At 41.1% G+C, this 22,698-nt stretch overlaps 1 protein-coding gene across 3 annotated transcripts in view; it reads right to left on the bottom strand.

Moving 5' to 3' along the window:
- The window catches only part of LOC112226914 (disks large-associated protein 1-like), a 129,075-nt gene that overhangs the window by 30,920 nt on the left and 75,457 nt on the right, over positions 1-22,698 (bottom strand). For 2 of the 3 annotated variants that reach the window (XM_024391582.2, XM_024391581.2), the window contains exon 3: positions 10,335-11,362. In XM_024391582.2, the coding sequence (XP_024247350.1) occupies positions 10,335-11,306 (972 nt within the window). In that variant the 5' untranslated portion in view covers positions 11,307-11,362. Of the gene's footprint in view, positions 1-10,226; positions 11,363-22,698 lie in introns of all 3 variants that reach the window. The other variant, XM_024391583.2, reaches the window with a different exon arrangement.

A 22,698-nucleotide genomic window follows, 5' to 3' on the forward strand; every position in this document is an offset into this window, starting at 1 on the left:
CCTGTAAACAGTAGCTATACAGTATCCATAATACTTTAGTATACATAACTCAACAAATCTACTCACAACATAACATTGACAGCAAAATAACTACACTAATTTAGAAGTTTTGATTTCAGAAAAGCTGCATAACATTTTGGGCATCAATTCTCCCATGGCACTGAACTTATGGACATAACTGGTCTATATTTGTACTAATAATGCAGCCACTGCTATCCTATCCCAGCATTCAACTCAAACCTGCCAATAATGTTGGTAGGTGTTTCTATGGTAACAGGGTAACTATATTACAGCAGAAAAAGATAGCAGGATTTAAGGGAGTAAATGGGAAACATCTATGCAGACCAATACTCCAAGTCGGTATTCACGTAATAAGAAGGAATTCCACTCGACCACGCAGCACACAAATTGGGAAAACAAACATTCTTTCCTATTGACCCCCATTGTAAAAGAATCAAATTTGTCGCTGATCTATTGTTATACAGAGATAACAAGACATGCTGGAAAGCTGCTGTGTTGTTCCAACGTACATGCAAACAGGTAAAAAAAAATCCCGAACTACGGTTCGCAATGCTCCCACGTAGGGAAATAGAGCCTGCCAGAAGAGCCCTGAGGGTTCAGGCTATTGGGAGAGTGGGAAATGTGGGGACCATGTGTCCAAGTAGGCTTCACATACTGTAGCTATGTGTGTGGAAAACATTTCATCACAGGTAAGACATTTAACTTGTTTAGTATAGTCCGTTTGTAACGCCCTTCACTACTTGCAGCTGTATAGTCTGTTTGTTTGTGTTATTGGTCTTGACTAGCTTAATGTTTGGGTTGGTAGCTAACTAGCACTCACTCACGTGGCACCATCATGAAAAGGGGCATGAGGGAAGCCAAACAATTTTCAGTAGTTAGAAAACTCGGGAGCAGGCAAAAGTAATCTTTAGTCATGTTCTACTTTTCTTAAATGTAGTTTTGTAATTCACTAAAACAAGCAGACAAGAAAATTGTGTTCGAAAAAGGTGAGATATTTGCTGAGAGCCAATGGGGTAACCTAGGTTACCACAGGTTATTTTCTGTAATTCTGACTACTGACTGTCCAAACAGCAAGTTACAAGTGACTAAATCGTATTTGTGTGTGTTCAGACGGCGGTCATCTGCTGACAAGGCTTTGCTAGTTGTCATAGTAACAATAGGTGTGTGCGCAGTGGTGTACGTTGATTGATGGTGGTGCTCCTGCTTCCTAGCCCTCAGAAGTGATGTAGCAAGCTAAGGTGACAACATTGCCTGCTATGGATGTTTCGCAGTTGCTTTGAATGTTCAAAATCATTGTGTAATAAACACTTTTAAAGCCTCAAAGGATAAGATGATCCAACTTTCAAAATGAGTCCTAGCTAGGTAGCTTTCTAGCACATTCAATAATTTGTTTGTGAAACATTAACAAGCTAGTTAGCTCCTACATGTTCAATGCCAAATAGTCTAAAAACCACTTGAGGGCAAATAAATTAGAATGGACCGCTCAGACTTCAAGTCACATGGCCAGGAATCAGTTTGGGATCTGACTTCAAACCACCTAAAAAAGGTGGTTTGAAATGTGGCTTGAAATATCTGATTCCATGTGCTTTTTGGCTGTTCAGACTGCAGGAAAAATAACATATTTGAATCGGATATGCAAATAAATAGGATATTTTTATTACCCCCTTTTCATGATATCAGATTGCAATCTTGTTTCATCGATGCAACTCCCCAACGGGCTTGGGAGAGGCGAAGGTCGAGTCAAACAATGCTCCTTAACACCCGCCTGCTTAACTCGGAAGCCAGTTGCACCAATGTGTCGGAGGAAACACCATTCAACTGACGACCTAAGTCAGCCTGCAGGCGCCCGGTCCGCCATAAGGAGTCGCTAGAGCCGTGATGAGCCAAGTAAAGTCCCCCTGGCCAAACCCTCCCCTAATCCGGACGATGCTGGGCCAAATGTGTGCCGACCTATGGGACTCCCAGTCACTACCAGTTGTTATACAGCTTGTGATCGAACCTGGGTCTGTAGTGATACCTCAAGCACTGCACTGCAGTGCCTTAGACCACTGCGCCACTCGGGAGGCCCCAAATAAATAGGATTTGAGTCACTTCAAACTGCCAATGTGAACGCGGCTTTCGAGACTTACCCAGAAAGACTCACATCTGTAATCGCTGCCAAAGGTGGTTCTACAAAGTATTGACTCAGGGGTGTGAATACTTCTCTAAATGAGGTAATTCATTTTCAACAAAGTGACAAAAATATCTAAAACATGTTTTCACTTTGTCATTATGGGGTATTGTGTGCAGATGGGTGAGAAAAAATATATTTAATCCCTTTTGAATATAGGCTGCAACACAACAAAATGTGGAGTAAATCAAGGGGTGTGAATACTTTCTGAAGGCACTACTACCGGTGACTTTTTATGTATAAACCCACCTCATCCAATATAGTACCCCTGCACATTGAATAAGGTGCTGGCACTGACCTCTATATACTACTTGGCGTTCGTATATATTTCTTTAAATCTCATAGGAGAAGCTTGTGTTTTTTATATAATTTAAGTTATCATATTTTCTATATTATTAGCGATGCGATATGCGATATGACATGATATGATGCGATATGACATTTTTGGCCGATACCTATATCCGACATTTGTCTTGCCAAAAAACCCTGGTCTTTTAAGCATTCTAGTACAGTTAAATAGTTAACACACACAGCGGTCTAAGGCACTGCATCTCAGTGCAAGAGGTGTCACTGGTTCGAATCCAGGCTGTATCACATCCGGCTGTGATTGGCAGTCCCATAGAGCGGAGCACAATTGGCCCAGCGTCGTCCAAGCCGTCATCGTAAATAAGAATTTGTTGAAGAACTGACTTGCCTAGTTAAATAAAGGTTACACACACACACACGCACACACACGCACACACACAAAAAAGTTATTTTTTTGGCATCTATGTATGTCCCCCATTACCAGTAAAACTTCATCAAAACCTATTTCGTTCACTTACTTGCTGTGCTGTTTCGTTGTTCAGTCGTTTCATTCTCAACCAGGATTTCTATGGAACGGCGTTTGGGTCTTTGCACGTCAAACAACGTTACTTGACACATCAAATAGTGATTGTTGACCAATCAGGACCTGAATATGACTGCACGTTACATAATCATTTAACGCATTCATTGATTGACATAGTTATTACACATTGATTACACTATCACTCGTATTTCATATGTCACAACGATTCATCAATACGTATGCTATGATGCTGGTAAGCAAGCATTTTGCTACACTCGCATTAACATCTGCTAACCATGTGTATGTGACCAATAAAATTTGATTTGATAAAGTTGTATTGCCCACCTACAGTGTTGGTCGTAAAAAAAAGCTAGCTAGCTCATGGATGCAAACAATTTTCTACCCCAAAAACATAGCAAAATGACAATCTAGGTGTCATCTAAAGAACCTTAATTTATAAGACAGTTCTTATTTGATTAATGGTGGTCGGACCCATCTATGTGAAGCTAGACACAATAAGGATTAGCCACAATAGTGGACTTTGAGGTTAGCCTTCAAAATAAAAGTATGGCCGGCCCGGTCGAGCCTCAGTAGCAAGATGAAGATAGCTGGCTGCTTATAACGTTAGCTCTGGACAACAGGGTAAGTAGCTGGCTAGCTATTTATTTTCATGAATGAAAGTTTAATTTCAATAGGCTAACAACAAGTGGCAACCTAGCTAATACTTACTCACAAGGATTCCTAAATCATTGCTAAGAAAAAAGAAAATGACTGCAGTTTCTACTGGTCATTGTTTTCAGGCTGGTTGTATTGGCGCTAGCTAGGTACCAAGCTAAAGCTAGCTACCCCAGAAGTTGCGGTTGAACACATTATGCTTCATTACCAACACAGTATTGTAAGCACACCATTCGTGGCCGGTGTTTGCTTGTTTGCAGACTTTTTTGAACAGCTTTGACAGTACTACAGTATATGTTTTGACACGCAAGAACCAAAAGGCATTCCATGGTATGTATGTCGTGAAGCTAATAGCAGTGACGCTATTACTGTGCAACATCTGAAAAAAAGCGCACTTGGTAGTATGTAACTGTGCTCGACCAGTCAGCGAAAGCCAACATCATCCACGACAGAGAAGGGTTGATTGTCAAGGGCAATGAATTCAATTATCTTGGCTTTAATGGATTTCGCCTTTGAGTTGTCTCGCTGAAATGTTCTTACCCTTTCAAATGACTGCTCAACTTATTGACTGCTCGATCCACACAGCAGACATTGTGGTCAAGGTTAGGAATGCTGTGTTGCACGTGTAGTGCAAAACTTTACATGGCGTCATTACTTCATATAGGTATGCACGGTAACTCTGACATCGGTTTTTAACATCGGTGTTAAACTATTGGGCCAATACCAATGTTGGCATTTTCAGCTAATATCGTCAGATTCTGATATGTTCACCGATATATCGTGCATATCTAATTATTATTATCATCATCATCATCACTGCATTGTTGGGAAAGAGCTCTCACGGTAAGAATTTCAATGTACTGTTTTACACCTGTTGTATCCTGTGCATGTGGCAAATAAACTTTGAAACTAGAAACTGCTGACCAATGGTCTGCTTTCAGACATTTTTGTACTTGGTATGGGGACAAGAAAATGATGCCTGATTATACCTTTAATTTCTGCAATGGCAATTTAGCACGGTGTTATTGTATGTGAGTGATCTAATACAGTCGAAGTCAGAAGTTGACATACAGTTAGGTTGGAGTCATAAAAACTAGTTGTTAACAACAATTGTTAACAGACAGATTATTTCACTTCTAATTCACTGTATCACAATTCCCGTGGGTCAGAAGTTTATATACACTAAGTTGACTGACTTAAAACAGCTTGGAAGATTCCAGAAAATTATGTCATGTCTTTAAATAGGCTAATTGACATAATTCTAGTCAATTGGAGGTGTACCTGAGGATGTATTTCAAGGCCTACCGTCAAACTCAGTGCCTCTTTGCTTGACATCATAGGGAAATCAAAAGAAATCAGCCAAGACCTCATAAAAAAAATTATAGACCTCCACAAGTCTGGTTCGCCCTTGGAAGTAATTTCCAAATGCCTTAAGGTACCACATTCATCTGTACAAACAATAGTACGCAAGTATAAACACATTGGGACACTGCAGCCACTATACCGCTCAGGAAGGAGACGCGTTCTGTCTCCTAAAGATGAACGTACTTTGGTACAAAAAGTGCAAATCAATCCCAGAACAACAGCAAAGGACCTTGTGAAGATGCTGGAGGAAACAGGTACAAAAGAATCTATATCAACAGTAAAACAAGTCTTATATCGACATAACCTGAAATGCCGCTCAGCAAGGAAGAAGACACTGCTCCAAAACCACAATCAAAAAGCCAGACTACAGTTTGCAACTGTACGTGGGGACAAAGATCGTACTTTTTGGAGAAATGTCCTCTGGTCTGATTAAACAAAAATACAACTGTTTGGCCATAATGACCATCGTATGTTTGGAGGGAAAAAAGGGATGCTTGCAAGCCGAAGAGCACCATCCTAACCGTGAAGCAAGGGGGTGGCAGCATCATGTTGTGGGGGTGCTTTGCTGTAGGAGGGATGGCATCATGAGGATGGAAAATTATGTGGATATATTGAAGCAATATCTGAAGACATCAGTCAGGAAGTTAAAGCTTGTTTGCAAATGCGTCTTCCAAATGGACAATGCATACTTCTAAAGTTGTGGCAAAATGGACAACAAACAAAGTCAAGGTATATTAAGGACAACAAAGTCAAGGTATTGGAGTGGCCATCACAAAGCCCTGACCTCAATCCTATAGAAAATCTGTGGGCAGAACTGAAAAAGCGTGTGCGAGTAAGGAGGCCTCCAAACCTGACTCAGTTACAACAGCTCTGTCAGGAGGAATGGGCCAAAATTCACCCAATGTACCCAAAATGTTTGACCCAAGTTAAACAATTTAAAGGCAATGTTACCAACCACTAATTGAGTGTATGTAAACTTCTGACCCACTGGGAATGTGATGAAAGAAATACAAGCTGAAATAAATCACTCTTTACTATTATTCAGAGATTTCAAATTCTTAAAAGAAAGTGGTGATCCTAACTGACCTAGGAGAGGGAATTGTTACTAGGATTAAATGTCAGGAATTGTGTAAAACTGAGTTTAAATGTATTTGGCTAAGGTGTATGTAAACTTCCGACTTCAACTTTACGTTCCATCTTTGCCTTGTTCAAATGTTTAAAGGATTATAGTGCAGTCTCAGGATACAAATTAAAACAATGACAAAAGTGAGGTAATGCTGAATAATATGGATCATGCTACTATTAGAAATCTTTTTTTGACCTCTGAAATAGTCACAGGAGGGTTTTAAATACCTTGGTAACATGTAAGGAAAGAATGTTACTTTTGTGAAAGATAATCATAGGAATATACTAGATATAACCAAGATAGATATCAATAGAAGGATGCACTGCTTTTTTCATAAATAGGCAGTCAATAGATTTTTTTTAATATCCTCCCCAAATTATTATACCTACAGTGCCTTGCGAAAGTATTCGGCCCCCTTGAACTTTGCGACCTTTTGCCACATTTCAGGCTTCAAACATAAAGATATAAAACTGTATTTTTTTGTGAAGAATCAACAACAAGTGGGACACAATCATTAAGTGGAACGACATTTATTGGATATTTCAAACTTTTTTAACAAATCAAAAACTGAAAAATTGGGCGTGCAAAATTATTCAGCCCCTTTACTTTCAGTACAGCAAACTCTCTCCAGAAGTTCAGTGAGGATCTCTGAATGATCCAATGTTGACCTAAATGACTAATGATGATAAATACAATCCACCTGTGTGTAATCAAGTCTCTGTATAAATGCACCTGCACTGTGATAGTCTCAGAGGTCCGTTAAAAGTGCAGAGAGCATCATGAAGAACAAGGAACACACCAGGCAGGTCCGAGATACTGTTGTGAAGAAGTTTAAAGCCGGATTTGGATACAAAAAGATTTCCCAAGCTTTAAACATCCCAAGGAGCACTGTGCAAGCGATAATATTGAAATGGAAGGAGTATCAGACCACTGCAAATCTACCAAGACCTGGCCGTCCCTCTAAACTTTTAGCTCATACAAGGAGAAGACTGATCAGAGATGCAGCCAAGAGGCCCATGATCACTCTGGATGAACTGCAGAGATCTACAGCTGAGGTGGGAGACTCTGTCCATAGGACAACAATCAGTCGTATATTGCACAAATCTGGCCTTTATGGAAGAGTGGCAAGAAGAAAGCCATTTCTTAAAGATATCCATAAAAAGTTTCGTTCAAAGTTTGCCACAAGCCACCTGGGAGACACACCAAACATGTGGAAGAAGGTGCTCTGGTCAGATGAAACCAAAATTGAACTTTTTGGCAACAATGCAAAGCGTTATGTTTGGCGTAAAAGCAACACAGCTCGTCACCCTGAACACACCATCCCCACTGTCAAACATGGTGGTGGCAGCATCATGGTTTGGGCCTGCTTTTCTTCAGCAGGGACAGGGAAGATGGTTAAAATTGATGGGAAGATGGATGGAGCCAAATACAGGACCATTCTGGAAGAAAACCTGATGGAGTCTGCAAAAGACCTGAGACTGGGATGGAGATTTGTCTTCCAACAAGACAATGATCCAAAACATAAAGCAAAATCTACAATGGAATGGTTCAAAAATAAACATATCCAGGTGTTAGAATGGCCAAGTCAAAGTCCAGACCTGAATCCAATCGAGAATCTGTGGAAAGAACTGAAAACTGCTGTTCACAAATGCTCTCCATCCAACCTCACTGAGCTCGAGCTGTTTTGCAAGGATGAATGGGAAAAAATTTCAGTCTCTCGATGTGCAAAACTGATAGAGACATACCCCAAGCGACTTACAGCTGTAATCGCAGCAAAAGGTGGCGCTACAAAGTATTAACTTAAGGGGGCTGAATAATTTTGCATGCCTAATTTTTCAGTTTTTGATTTGTTAAAAAGTTTGAAATATCCAATAAATGTCGTTCCACTTCATGATTGTGTCCCACTTGTTGTTGATTCTTCACAAAAAAATACAGTTTTATATCTTTATGTTTGAAGCCTGAAATGTGGCAAAAGGTCGCAAAGTTCAAGGGGGCTGAATACTTTCGCAAGGCACTGTATTTCAGTGCATACCACTGAAGCTACCTGCAAATTTATTACAAAATGTAAATAAAGTAATATCTTATTTTCAATGGCAGAAAAACCTGCCTGTGTAAGCATTCAAACTCTTCAAGCTCCTTATCCCAAAGGAAGACTTACACTTCCTAATTTTGAACTCTATTATCAAGCCACTCATTTCTGTCCTATACGGTGGCTATCAATAGAACAGCAATACATTACATCTGTAACTTTGAAAGGGATCCCCTTTGTGGGACACCAAAATAATAGCATTTACAAAGAATCCCATCATCAAAAATACTTTTAACTCATAGCAGAGAGCTCATAAACTGCTTGGATTCAATAACATACTTTAAAGATCTATTCCGTTAATGAACAATCCACTTATTCGAAAGGCAATTGCTAATAGAACAATACATTTATGGAACTCTAAAGGAATTTCTATTGTTGGGGACTTATATAAGGAAAATACATTCATATAATTTAAACAACTCAAAGACGAGCATGAGCTTCCTCAAACTAGTTTAAAAAAACAACCTTTAGATATGGCACTGGGTAAAAGAAATGACAAAATACAATTTCCCTAATACTCCAGAGGAATCACTGCTCAAAAATCGTATCCATAGTACTAGGGCAACTCGAGGTCTGATCTCAAGGATGTATAACATACTCAATAATAATCTACCTACATATAATAACCTAAGATAGGTTGCATTTATGACTCAGTTGACTGGGATGACTTGATTGAAACCTCTCAGAGCTTCTTGATGGCAACCAAACATAGACAGATGCAATTCAATATATTGCACAGGACATCTTTTAGTGCATATAGACTGAATTGACTTGATAAGATAACTGACAAATATCCTAGATGTGAGATAAATACTGGATATATTTGACAATGTTATGGAGTTGTCCCTACCTATAGAATTTGTGGGAAAATATCAGTAAAATTACATCAGCGAAATTAGAGACAGAACTTCAAAATTACACCAGGATGCGGGTGTTAGGGAATATAACCTTGTTAAATACAGTATCAGATAGCACAAACAAATATGTTTTTCTTCATGCTGCTACAGCAGGTAAAAAGTACATCTTAACTAAATGGAAATCAGAACATGCTCCATCAACACGACAATGGTTGAAGGAGGTGATGTCATATTGTACACCAGAGAAAATATCATGCTCTATCAGGAAAAGCTACTCTCAATTCAGGAAAATCTGGGGTCCTTTAATAGATTTTCTTCCTAACATTCAAAACGTTTCTGATTGAGTGGAAGTTATCTGCTGATTGATGTCTCCACCTATTTTTTTATTACTACAAATGCCTTGCCTACTTGTTTAGGCTATATTTTATAATGTACATTTTCTTCTTATGGTGTTTTATTTTATTTGAGTTATTTTAATTTTAATTACTTAGTCCTGTGGGTTTGTCGGTTTTGTTTGCAAAGTAAAAAAGAAAATGTCCAATGGGGATCGTTACGTAAAAATGGAAGAGCCATATTGATTTTGTTTTGACTGATTTAGAATATAGAACAAGTGAGAAAGAGATGAGAAACTAGCATACTGCACAGAACCACATTTACATATAATTTAGCTACATGAACATCGTAATAATTTATAATCCTTCTTTTGATACTTCTGTAAAAACTGTGTGGAAGTGGAGTGCTTAGATCTATTTAGAGATGTGCTATTTCAGATTTGATGGGTTTAGCAGCAATCTTAGTGAACAACATCAGGAGAATAGTACACAATCATTCTTGCGCGCACACACACACGGAAATAATTAAGGAACCCCAAAACTGGGAAATCTATGAAATTAAGAGGTTTATAAACAGGAAATAATGCCAGTCACTGATGGGTTTAAATGAAAAAAGCCTACTAAAGGAAGTAAGGCCACTACTGGTTTGCACTTACTTCTCTCTTCAAATCAAAAGAAAGTGGAGGGGGGGTAGGTCCTCTCCAGTGGGGTAACTAGGTGGATGAGGGGGAGGTTTAGGGGTACATTTTAAGAATTTCATACCTGCAAGAACTGGCATGAGCGCTCCTGCTGACAAGCCTCAGATTTCACTAGTGCTTTATGATCTAAGTTAACTGAGGCCTTCTGGTAGACTTCGCGAGCCCTGCTCACCGTTAGACTGGACGACCACAAGCTCTTCTTCATGAGCTGGGCGTCCATGCTTATGGGGATATGGGAGGGGACACAGGTGTGTTTTACTACATCGTTATTGCTGCGCGACGTTTTCATGGCGTGTTCGCTGATGGTGTTGTAGGCCTCCATGAAGTACTGTGACTGGGACTTGTCAGGGTGGCGGCCCATGGTCATGACTCCGGTGGGGCTGTGGAACAGGCTATGGCTGTGGCAGACGTCTCGGTCATCCAGGAGGTCGTCTGAGCTCCAGTAGCCCGAGGTGGAGCTCCTTTGCTTTGGCTCTGCCGACTTGCAGCGCTCCCTGCTCTTGCTGCGTTTGCGGTGCTTCTGCGTGGGGGGCGTCTCACTCTCGGGGCTATTCCTGCTGCCATTGATGCTGCCCTGCTTGGAGTGCGTGTGTGGACCCTCCAGGGAGTGGGACTTGGCGAAGAGTTTCTGGACGGAGTGGACCAGGTGGCGGATGCGTCCGGGGCTGTCGCTGCGTTGCTCCAGAGCCGTCCTCTTGTACTGCAGCGTGTGGTACCCATCCCGCGTGAACGACGGCTGCCTCTCAAACTGGTCCAGCAGGTTGACTGGCAGGCGGACGTTGACGCCCTTGTTGGGGACCATGTTACCCACACCAACACCCACACCATAGGGCACCACAGGACACTCATCCTTCCCCATCCGATCCTTCAACTCGTAGTGTGAGCTACTGTAGTGTCGTCTGGGGAAGGTCCCATAGGGCACCACACTACTGTCTGAGGGGAAGGCAGTGTGGTTCCTCTGCTGGATGTGGCTCTGGACCTGGCCATAGTAGGGGTGGTCAGAGGGGTGAGACATGGGCATGTCCATTTGATTGATCAGGTAGGGATTGCGATCAGGGTGGTGGCCATGGCCTAGGGCATCGTAGGAAGCAGGGTCATAGGTGACCACATGGTGGTGACTGCGGCTGCTTGATAGACCCTTCATGGTGTCTGTTCAGTCCACAGCCTGGGAACTGCTGCAGATGATGTTCCTGATAGGAGCTGTGAAGACAGGAGGGGAGAAACCACAACAAACTGTTAGAACAACTGGAAATCCAGACGGTAGACATTGTATGTTCCTTTTGTTTGTGCGCTTAGTGCTTTTCAAATCTACTCTAATAATTGTGAAGGTTAGGATTGCGTGGGGAGAGCTGAGATCCTAAAATCAGTATTTTCAACGCACACAATGTTTTGTCAGTGAAGTATTCGTTTCTGAGAGGTTATTCAAACACTCACAACACCAGAGGAGTATTGGATTCCTAGCATAGAGAATGACAGACAAAGAGGACATGTCAAGGAGTAAAAAGCTTCACTTCAAGAATACTGTCACAGTTCAGCTTCGATTTCATAATTCTGCGACACTAGCTAGTTTTCCTGGGCCCATGGCTTAGACTGGCTAACTGGTACTTTGATGTGCTTGTCATTAGTGAATCTTCATGAATATCAAATGGTGGAACAGCGGGAGCGGCATCCTATCCCCTGGTGATGTCTCATGGTAGATCATTACTCTACTCGAACCATATGGAGAAAGACCTTTTTTATTTTAGGGGTGGATCGAAATTTACAGAATTGGTACCTGGAGGAAAATGGGGGAGGGCTTTTTCAATTGCAGTCAAGGGGAGGCTTTAGTCTTTTTTGATCTTGTCCAGGGGAGGGTCATGTCATTTGTAATTGATAAAATTGATATAATTCTGTGTTTTAGAATCAGTTGTTTATTAGGCTATACAGTGTGGGAAAAAAAGTATTTGATCCCCTGCTGATTTTGTACATTTGCCCACTGACAAAGAAATGATCAGTCTATAATTTTAATGGTAGGTTTATTTGAACAGTGAGAGAGAATAACAACAACAAAAATCCAGAAAAACGCATGTCAAAAATGTTATAAATTGATTTGCATTTTAATGAGGGAAATAAGAATTTGACCCCCTCTCAATCAAAAAGATTTCTGGCTCCCAGGTGTCTTTTATAGAGGTAACGAGCTGAGATTAGGAGCACACTCTTAAAGGGAGTGCTCCAAATCTCAGTTTGTTACCTGTATAAAAGACACCTGTCCACAGAAGCAATCAATCAATCAGATTCCAAACTCTCCACAATGGCCAAGACCAAAGAGCTCTCCAAGGATGTCAGGGACAAGATTGTAGATCTACACAAGGCTGGAATGTGCTACAAGACCATCGCCAAGCAGCTTGGTGAGAATGTGACAACAGTTGGTGCAATTATTCGCAAATGGAAGAAACACAAAAGAAATGTCAATCTCCCTCAGCCTGGGACTCCATGCAAGACCTCACCTCGTGGAGTTGCAATGATCATGACAACGGTGAGGAATCAGCCCAGAATTACACGGGATGATCTTGTCAATGTTCTCAAGGCAGCTGGGACCATAGTCACCAAGAAAACAATTGGGAACACACTACACCGTGAAGGACTGAAATCCTGCAGAGCCCGCGAGGTCCCCTTGCTCAAGAAAGCACATATACATTCCCGTCTGAAGTTTGCCAATGAACATCTGAATGATTCAGAGGACAACTGGGTGAAAGTGTTGTGGTCAGATGAGACCAAAATGGAGCTCTTTGGCATCAACTCAACTCGCCGTGTTTGGAGGAGGAGGAATGCTGCCAATGACCCCAAGAACACCATCCCCACCGTCAAAAATGGAGGTGAAAACATTATGCTTTGGGGGTGTTTTTCTGCTAAGGGGACAGGACAACTTCACCGCATCAAAGGGATGATGGACGGGACCATGTACCATCAAATCTTGGGAGAGAACCTCCTTCTCTCAGCCAGGGCATTGAAAATGGGTCGTGGATAGGTATTCCAGCATGACAATGACCCAAGGCAACAAAGGAGTGGCTCAAGAAGAAGCACATTAAGGTCCTGGAGTGGCCTAGGCAGTTTCCAGACCTTAATCCCATAGAAAATCTGTGGAGGGAGCTGAAGGTTCGAGTTGCCAAACGTCAGCCTCGAAACCTTAATGACTTGGAGAAGATCTGCGAAGAGGAGTGGGACAAAATCCCCCCTGAGATTTGTGCAAACCTGGTGGCCAACTACAAGAAAGGTCTGACCTCTGTGATTGCCAACAAGGGTTTTGCCACCAAGTACTTAGTCATGTTTTGCAGAGGGGTCAAATACTTATTTCCCTCATTAAAATGCAAATCAGTTTATAACATGTCTGACATGCGTTTTTCTGGATTTTTTTGTTGTTATTCTGTGTCTCACTGTTCAAATAAACCTACCATTAATATTATAGACTGATCATTTCTTTGTCAGTGGGCAAACGTACAAAATCGGCAGGGGATCAAATACTTTTTTCCCTCACTGTATATCAATGTGTGCCTGATGCCCCTCTTGATCTCTGATTCTCCACTCGGCACACAATATCAAGTGTGCCTATAGGCTATGTAATTTGGTCTCAATCAAATGATCCATAGCCTATAGGCTATAAGCTACGAAGTGCATGCTGGGAGAAGCACAGAGCAAAGTTACATTTCTAAGATAGCTGCTGGGATGGTGTAAATAAAGCGAGGCTACATTACACACAGCAATGAATATTACAACCCTGAGCCCCGACCTGCTCTGCCCTTGAGGATAAAAACCTTTTTTTGTGTGCTGCCTAACCAGTGCTGTGCTGTGTAGGCCTACATTGGCAGTTCAGTAGGAGAGTCAAAGACTTCCTCCCCACAACATTTCTTTCTATTAGGTCTATCTTGCGGGCAGACTAGCCTATAGCCTATGTTATTTTCCGTTTGAGAAAGAGAGTGCGACGATAAGGAGGAGGACCGGAGATAAACGTTGATACTATAGCTTGCTACTACTCTAATTAAATTTTTATAAAAACAACTTGTTTCTTGCCCATGATGTATTTATCAGAGTTATTGACCTCACAATAAGCCAGATTTGAGTAACTGACAATTTGGTGCTGAAAGTTGAAGCAGCCACCTCGGCAGAATCAATCAGATATGGACTGCTCATGGTGCTCAAAGTAGGCAAATTCCAGTAGACATTTAATTGATTTAAACAGTCTTAATTTAAATTAGACTTTACTAACAACAAGATGACTTTGTTTTGGAGCCTATTTCTTTTTATTAAAAAAAATAAGAGGGAGGCCTACCTTTTTGACAGACAAAATTAGGCTATTAGCTGCAAAATCCATAGATTTGTCTGCCAATTCCTCCACCCACCATGCACTCTTTAAATAACAACGATTCACTGACACGGAAGTAGGCTAAGTTAAAACCCGGACTCGAATTGAGGGGTATGAGGGGGTATTTTATTCAAAATTGCAAAAAGTGATCTATAAGAGCGCTTTGTTCCACAATACTTTATGCTACAAACAAGTTGTAAATACCTGGGAAAGACGTGACTCCGATGCATATGGTGAAATCATTGTTTTGTTTCTTTGACATTCAGAGGCTGAGCTACAACCTTCTATAGCCGAGGAGAATAATTGACTTTGCTTGGGAATGAGCCTAATTCTCTCACCATCAATTGATTAAGCTATTCACTTTCTGTACAATGGAATACGTTTTAACCCAGATAGTTTAGGGAAACACTTGTGACCTTCTCTTGTTGGGTTATGCCACAGAAGAAGAGTAGCCAGCAGTTAAAGCATTTTTCTGTGTCGGTAGGCCTACTCTGTCTTTTTTTCCACCAGGTAGACCAGTTGAGATCTAGTTCTCATTTACAACTGCGACCTGGCCAAGATAAAGCAAGGCAGTGCGACACAAACAACAGAGTTACACATAAACAAACATACAGTCAATAACACAATAGAAAAGAAAAATAGAAAAATCTATGTAGAAGAGTATGGAGGTAGGCAATAAATAGGCCACAGAGGCAAAATAATTACAATTTAGCATTGATACTGGAGTGATAGATGTGCAAATGATGATGTGCAAGTAGAGATGCTGGGGTGCAAAAGAACAAGAGGGTCAATAATAATATGGGGATGAGGTAGTTGGGCATATATGCTATTTACAGATTGGCTGTATACAGGAACAGTGATCGGTAAGCTGCTCTGACAGCTGATGCTTAAAAGTTAGAGAGGGAGATAAGACTCCAGCTTCAGAGAATTTTTTAATTAATTCCAGTCATTGGCAGCAGAGAACTGGAAGGAAAGGCGGCCAAAGTGTTGGCTTTGGGGATGAAAAGTGCAATATACCTGCTGGAGCGCGTGCTATGGGTAGGTGATGCTATGGTGACCAGCGAGCTGAGATAAGGCAGGGCTTTACCTAGCAAAGACTTATAGATGACCTGGAGCCAGTGGGTTTGGCGACGGATATGTAGTGAAGGCCTGCCAACGAGAGCACAGGTCGCAGTGGTGGGTAGTATATGGGGCTTTGGTGACAAAACAGATGGCACTTTGATAAATTACATCCAGTTTGCTGAATAGAGTGTCTGTGGTGGAAAGGTAGGCAAAACTTTTAAAGTACCATGCTCAGATTCTTAATGACATCTCAGATTGGTTTATTTTCAAACAGAGACAGTTTTGTTGCAAACAAGACACAAACTGATTTGGCATTAGAGAAATATGATAAGATGAACACATAGGCATATCTCTGTCCATTCTTATACTTTGTAATGAGTAATTTGTGTGGTTTAAAAAATATTCTGCTTATATGTAAAATTATGTAGAATTGTATGAAATGTTTATAAAAGGCTATTGTTTCTCGGACCTGCAAATACGATGACAGATTCATGCACGTACTATGAACTAGATCTTTCCACCCCTACTCTTGTCCACGGTTGTCAGTGAAACCACAACCGTCTGGCCCACAGCCCTCTGCGCTATAGAAATCCTGTGTTGCCATGTGATGCTTTCAGGACAATGATAAAATCATTTATAAGGTTAAAAGATAAATGATTAAATAATTCTACCCAGAAACTTAACCATTAGGGATTAGAGGTTATGTAGCATGGATAAGGAGTAATTAAAAATATTAAACATAAGTCCGACTAGGTTAGACTGGGAGAGAGAGGAATGTGTGTGTGCCCAAGAAAACACCTAGAACAATTAAACTGTGGTTGAACCGACCCGGCTATAACTCTGAGAACGTACGATAGGACAGGGAGTACCCAAATCAAATAACATTTATTTATATAGCCCTTCGTACATCAGCTGATATCTCAAAGTGCTGTACAGAAACCCAGCCTAAAACCCCAAACAGCAAGCAATGCAGGTGTTGAAGCACGTTAGCTAGGAAAAACTCCCTAGAAAGGCCAAAACCCAGGAAGAAACCTAGAGAGGAACCAGGCTATGAGGGGTGGCCAGTCCTCTTCTGGCTGTGCCGGGTGGAGATTATAACAGAACATGGCCAAGATGTTCAAATGTTCATAAATGACCAGCATGGTCAAATAATAGGTCTGGGACAGGTAGCACGTCTGGTGAACAGGTCAGGATTCCATAACCGCAGGCAGAACAGTTGAAACTGGAGCAGCAGCACGGCCAGGTGGACTGGGGACAGCAAGGAGTCATCATGCCAGGTAGTCCTGAGGCATGGTCCTAGGGATCAGGTCCTCCGAGAGAGAGAAAGAAAGAGAGAGAGAAAGAGAGAAAGAGAGAGCATACTTAAATTCACACAGGACACCGAATAAGATGGGAGAAGTACTCCAGATATAACACACTGACCCCAGCCCCCTGACACAAACTACTGCAGCATAAATACTGAAGGCTGAGACAGGAGGGGTCAGGAGACACTGTGGCCCCATCTGATGATACCCCCAGACACGGCCAAACCCCTCCAGGTTTCCCTTATCTGGGGGGGAATGGAACTGTCAGCTGGGTAGTGATAAACTATGGTGAGAATTCTGGAGAAGAAGATAGCTCTCCTAATGTTAGTGTGCATAAGAAAGAAGAATGTTATAAAAGGAATGTCTTTGTATATGAACGGCAGAGCTCTCGTGAATAAACCTTGATTTGATTATTGTGAGCTGGGAATTCTGTCGGTTTCATTTAAACCAGAACTTTACACACTCTGGTTTGCAGACCGATTAGAATAATTGAAATGTATAAACATTGATAATAGAATTCCATATCAGACAATAACAGTTTTTAATATGGCATATCTAAGCCTCTGGCCTGTCCATGAAGTGAGGGTAAATGATAGGCCTGTTCACTGCTATCCACTTTGTTTTAATTATTATTTTGGGTATAGGGGAGTGTCACTTTTATTTTTAAGCCTCCTAGAGTGTTTAGGTCAAATATATTTTGCAGAGGGGAGGGACATCCATTTTCATTTCAGAGAGGTCCGACTTTCGACACATAAACCTTTTTAGAAATGAATGCTCACTCCCTTATTACTTTTAATGGAGTGACTAAAAAACAAACATGTATCATTGCATTATGCAATCTCCTGACATAAGGTAGGATGGAAATGAAGATTGTTTTTTATTTATTTTTATTTTGAATGCTTTTGATCGCAAGCTGGGAATAAATGTAATTGTAATATGAACCACAACCCAGTCTAATCACAGTCAAAAGAGAAAAGCCTCTCCACCAACCAATACTGACAACAACATCTTCACTGAGTCTTCTTCTGGTTGCACTGTACAACAGAACAGATCATGCTAGGCACATCATAGTAATTGCAGCAGGCGGAGAGCCCCTCATTCAGCTGTGTTGACTGTGTGAAGTTCGTCAGGACAGGAAGCAGAACCCGCAGGGTCGCGCAGCAGGAAAGAAGGGGGCTCAACGGGGGGCAGAGAGAAAGCAGCCAGCCCTGTTATTATTGGACTATTATTGGCCCCTGTGATCCTCTAATGACACTGGGGGTTGAACCCCAGGATCCTGGCATCACTCACTGTGGAGGCATGGATGTAGTCTAGAAGGCTGTCTCTGCTAGTTGACTAGCTTTAGCTGCCTGGTTTTCAACTAAGTGTAAATGCTAACACCTTTAGAGCATTTAGATTTTTATTTAACTAGACAAGTCAGTTAAGAATAAATTCTTATTTACAATGACGGCCTACACCGGCCAAACCCGGACGACGGTGGGCCAATTGTGCGCCGCCCTATGGGACTCCCAATCACGGTCAGATGTGATAAAGTCTGGATTCGAACCAGAGACTGTAGTGATGCCTCTTGCACGGAGATGCAGTGCTTTAGACCGCTGCGCTACTCGGGAGCCTCGAGTGTGTAGCAACGGTAACTTTGGAAGCACACAATGACAGCCCACACAGTAATGATTTATACGTTTATGATAGAGCCATCATGTCTAGCAATAACACAAATTACACTTGTGGAGAGGAACTGGCAAGATTGGGAGGCGATCTTCTTGAAAATCATGCTTGATTGTTATATTTGCCTATTGAACATGACAATCTGAAAAATGATTGGGAATTTAAATATATATATTTTTTATTTACAGTATGTATATCTGCTCTGCTGTTGTCTAGGGATATTTAAAACCAAATCTGGAGGTGTTACAGTGGCTGTTTCCCAAACGGCACCCTATTCCCTATATAGTGCAATACTTTTGACCAGAGCCCTATGGGCCAGAGACAGTGTGTGAGGGGAGTCTGGAAGTTGGTCTCCTCTACACCTTCAGAGAGAGGACATCTGAAATACAGTATGCAGCCTCTCTCACTCCACAGAGGACCATCTTTCTGTGCTGCTGGCTTCCCTGACCTACTTGGTCTTCATTAGGCAGCAGGCTGCTTAACATAAGATGACAGCTCCACTAGTACTGTACAGGCGAACTCTAACAAGGTGCACTAGCTACCCTTCACTGCTGAATCCTAAAGCATGGGGAACTTTGAATAATAACTTGCAGTTGGTTGCTCAGTTTGTTGCCCAACAAACAATGTAACCAGAGAGCCAGCTACTTGTCAACACTTTTCCAGATACATTACCCAAATGGTGCATTTGATTGTATTAAGCATTTCGCTACACTCACATTAACATCTGCCAAACATGTGTATGTGACAAAATAAAATGTGATTTGATTTAATACTGCTTCATCACAGTTTTGATTGAGGCAATATTACAGTAAAGGAGGCTTAATGAGATCTGTAGTTTCCAAGTGAAAAATAAATAACTCATTATTTTCAACTTAACCTTATACTGGATACTTCACATTGTATGTTCAGATAGTATTAAGACTAAGGGTCTGTTCTAAGTTGTGGAAAAAGACATTTGAATGTCCCAACCTCCAATCACAGTCATTACCAGTAGGAGAAGGCTAACTACAGTTACAGTACATGTATATGTTTAATTACAACAGTGTTGCATGAAAACTATCCATCTGTCTGTTTCATAACTATTAATGAGAGTGGTTACGGTTAGTGAGTAATTGGTCTCTGAGGGAAAAGGGTCATTACACAGAGGCAAGGAGAGCAGATGGAACAAAAGGAAGAGAGAGAGATGGAGAGAGAGAGACAGCAAGCGAGAGAGCGAGAGAGAGAGAGAGAGAGAGAGAGACACAGAGATGGAGAGTGAGACAGCAAGCGAGAGAGAAAGGGTGAGAGAGAAGAGAGGGGGGGGGATAAAAAGAAAAAGAGGAAGAGAGCATAGAAAGATCAGGTAGTTAGCTATCCCATTTCCAAACATACCATCAAGCATTTGAAACTCCACTGGGAAGCAATTTTCCTAACAAACAGAAGAGAATAGAGAATTGTAATTCAAGGCAGGGATCTGACAGACACACGGAGAGAAGTGCTTGCTTGACAGTATTAGAGTGCTGTCGACAGACAGACCAAGTTGTCTACATTTCAAAAGGGACTCAGTTCTCGCCTTTGATCAGTTGTCCTCTACGGCTTTTCTCACGTTTCTTTGGAGCCAGCAACATACGTACATTTGACTACCTGAACAACTGAGAAAAAGAACCATACAGTGACAGCATTATCAAAAGCATTCACGGAATCCTGACATTACACTACTGCTTCAGATATTGTCTTTGCATTCCATTGCCCGGGTTCATATTCTGAACATACCAAATATTTCAACACTAGGTGTGCATCCCAAATGGAACCCTATACCCTAGTGCACTGCAGTGCACTGTATATGGAATAGTGTGCCATGCCCTCATCTAAATTAGAGCACAATATAGGGAATAGGGTGCCATTTGGGACAGAGATTAGGTTTTGATGTCTTCCCAATTACAGATAAATGATCAACTTCTGTTACAATCAAGAGTAACCAATCAATCAATGACCTAGTCTCTTACTATTTCCCGTGGATTACCACTCTGTAAAGGGAATCCAACAACAACAACCAACTCTTCCAGGGTTATGATATAAATGAATCATGATATTTCAGGTCTCCTCCACAATAGTAGTGACAGGCAACTGAACGTTCAATATCTTGCTATTATCCTTTTTGAAGTACAGAGATCCATCATTTGATGTCTCCTGACAATCCTCAGCCAACCCATTAGAGTTCCACCCAGCTCTACCTGTCTGTAATGAGAGGGCCACCTCCCCATCCATCTCCCTGTCACAACAGACCCTGCCTGGGCCTGGGTGACACACAGAGGTGAAAATGTGACATCTATATGGCCTTCAAAAGTCTCCAATTCACAGTGCTGTCATGTAGTGAGTGAATTTCCGTCTGGACTTAGCTTTGACTATCATTCACAGTTTTGGTTAGGTACAGTAAGTGAATGTAAAGACCAGGCATTTGACCGGTCTTACTCATGCAGTTTGAGATATAGAGAAATGTGTTATTTTTTCCCACCTCACTGTAATACCAACATCATTGAATACAATTTTACACCACCACCGCAGCAGTATATTGTTGCTCTAAGGCTTTTCTGAAATGATGCATGATTTGGTTCATTTGATTTAAAAGGACCCAAGCTGCCTATATCAGGCAGACAGGAAGAATAGAGACACAAATAGAACACCCATGGCCATTAGATTTGTGCATTGTCGTGCTTTGGGGACGACAAAAACAACTTGAAATGTTCAAATTAGCATGTACAGGATATTCATTCTCAAAAACTCACTAAGGAAACGTATCTAAATGCTGGACAAACTGCATTCCCTAATGGAGGAGTGGAGACATCAGAAAAACACATCCGATTGACAGTGAAAACCTCTCGACGGTCGTTTTCAAAGCAAAGTGCCAAGCGTTTTGATGTCTGTTTATTTTAGAAAGCCGGCAAACAAAAGCCTTTGAGTCACAGAAATGCAGGCCAACACTACTGAGCGACAACACAGACTCTACATATCTTACTATATGGCCATCTCTTTATGGTTTGTGTGTTGCTTGGTAGGACATAATTATTATAATAATGTGCAATCATTGGATGCTCTCCTGTGTTGGAAGTGTCATTGGTTTAACCCTTAGATGCATAACCTATGGAACGAACACATTTCCATAACAGGTACCTCACATTAGATTATGTTATATAAAATATAAAAGGGACAAACTGACCAATATGTTACAGTACAAATCTTCATCAATAAACGAAATCAATTTGACACATTTGAATGTAATTTGTTACTGTGCACCTCCGTGGCCCATGTTATGCATCTACGGAAGGCGTAAAGAATAAGCAATTAATGGCCAAGGCAACGATTACAATGTGTCAATAACAAACAGGAGTGCGGCAAAGTCATTGAATGAAGCAGGAGACTTGCATCATTTAAGGTAACTGTCCAGTAACCATTATTTTATCTCATACCCATATTATGTTGTTGACTCATCCTATACTCATGTGGCCAAAGCACGAATTACAGAAAAAAAACACTTAAAAAACCCAGTCTCAAACAGACCATTTAAAAAAATGCTTTCCATTTCCTCAAAGAGAATAATATCATCAGTCAGCGGTCTACTCGCATTCATGTTTTTAATGACTGGTATATTTCACTCATATTGTAATTAATTATAGGTCATATTTCATAGAAATCTGTAAACACTGGACAGTTACTTTAAACAATGGATATATTTTTTCTCTCTCTGTAACACTAACAATTTAGGTGTTAGATGTTTAATGTGATATTTATTATGGATCCCCAAGCTACTCTTCCTGGGGTCCAGGAAGAGTAGTAAAACAATCATTACATTACACAACAGATTTGTGTGCCTGTGTGTATCTCTTCACAGTCCCTGCTTATCCATAAGGTGTATTTTGATCTGTTTTTAAAAAATCTGATTTTACTGCTTGCATGAGTTACTTGATCTGGAATAGAGTTCCATGTAGTCATGGCTCTATGTAGCACTGTGCACCTCCCATAGTCTGTTCTGGACTTGGGGACTGTAAAGAGACCTCTGGTGGCATGTCTTGTGGGGTATGCATGGGTGTCTAAGCTGTGTGCTAGTCGTTTAAAAACAGACAGCTCAGTGCATTCAACATGTCAATACTTCTCACAAATACAAGTAGTAATGAAGTCAAGCTCTCGTC

The sequence above is a fragment of the Oncorhynchus tshawytscha genome, linkage group LG28 (assembly GCF_018296145.1).
Source record: "Oncorhynchus tshawytscha isolate Ot180627B linkage group LG28, Otsh_v2.0, whole genome shotgun sequence".
In the NCBI taxonomy this organism is placed as follows: Eukaryota; Metazoa; Chordata; class Actinopteri; order Salmoniformes; family Salmonidae; genus Oncorhynchus; species Oncorhynchus tshawytscha.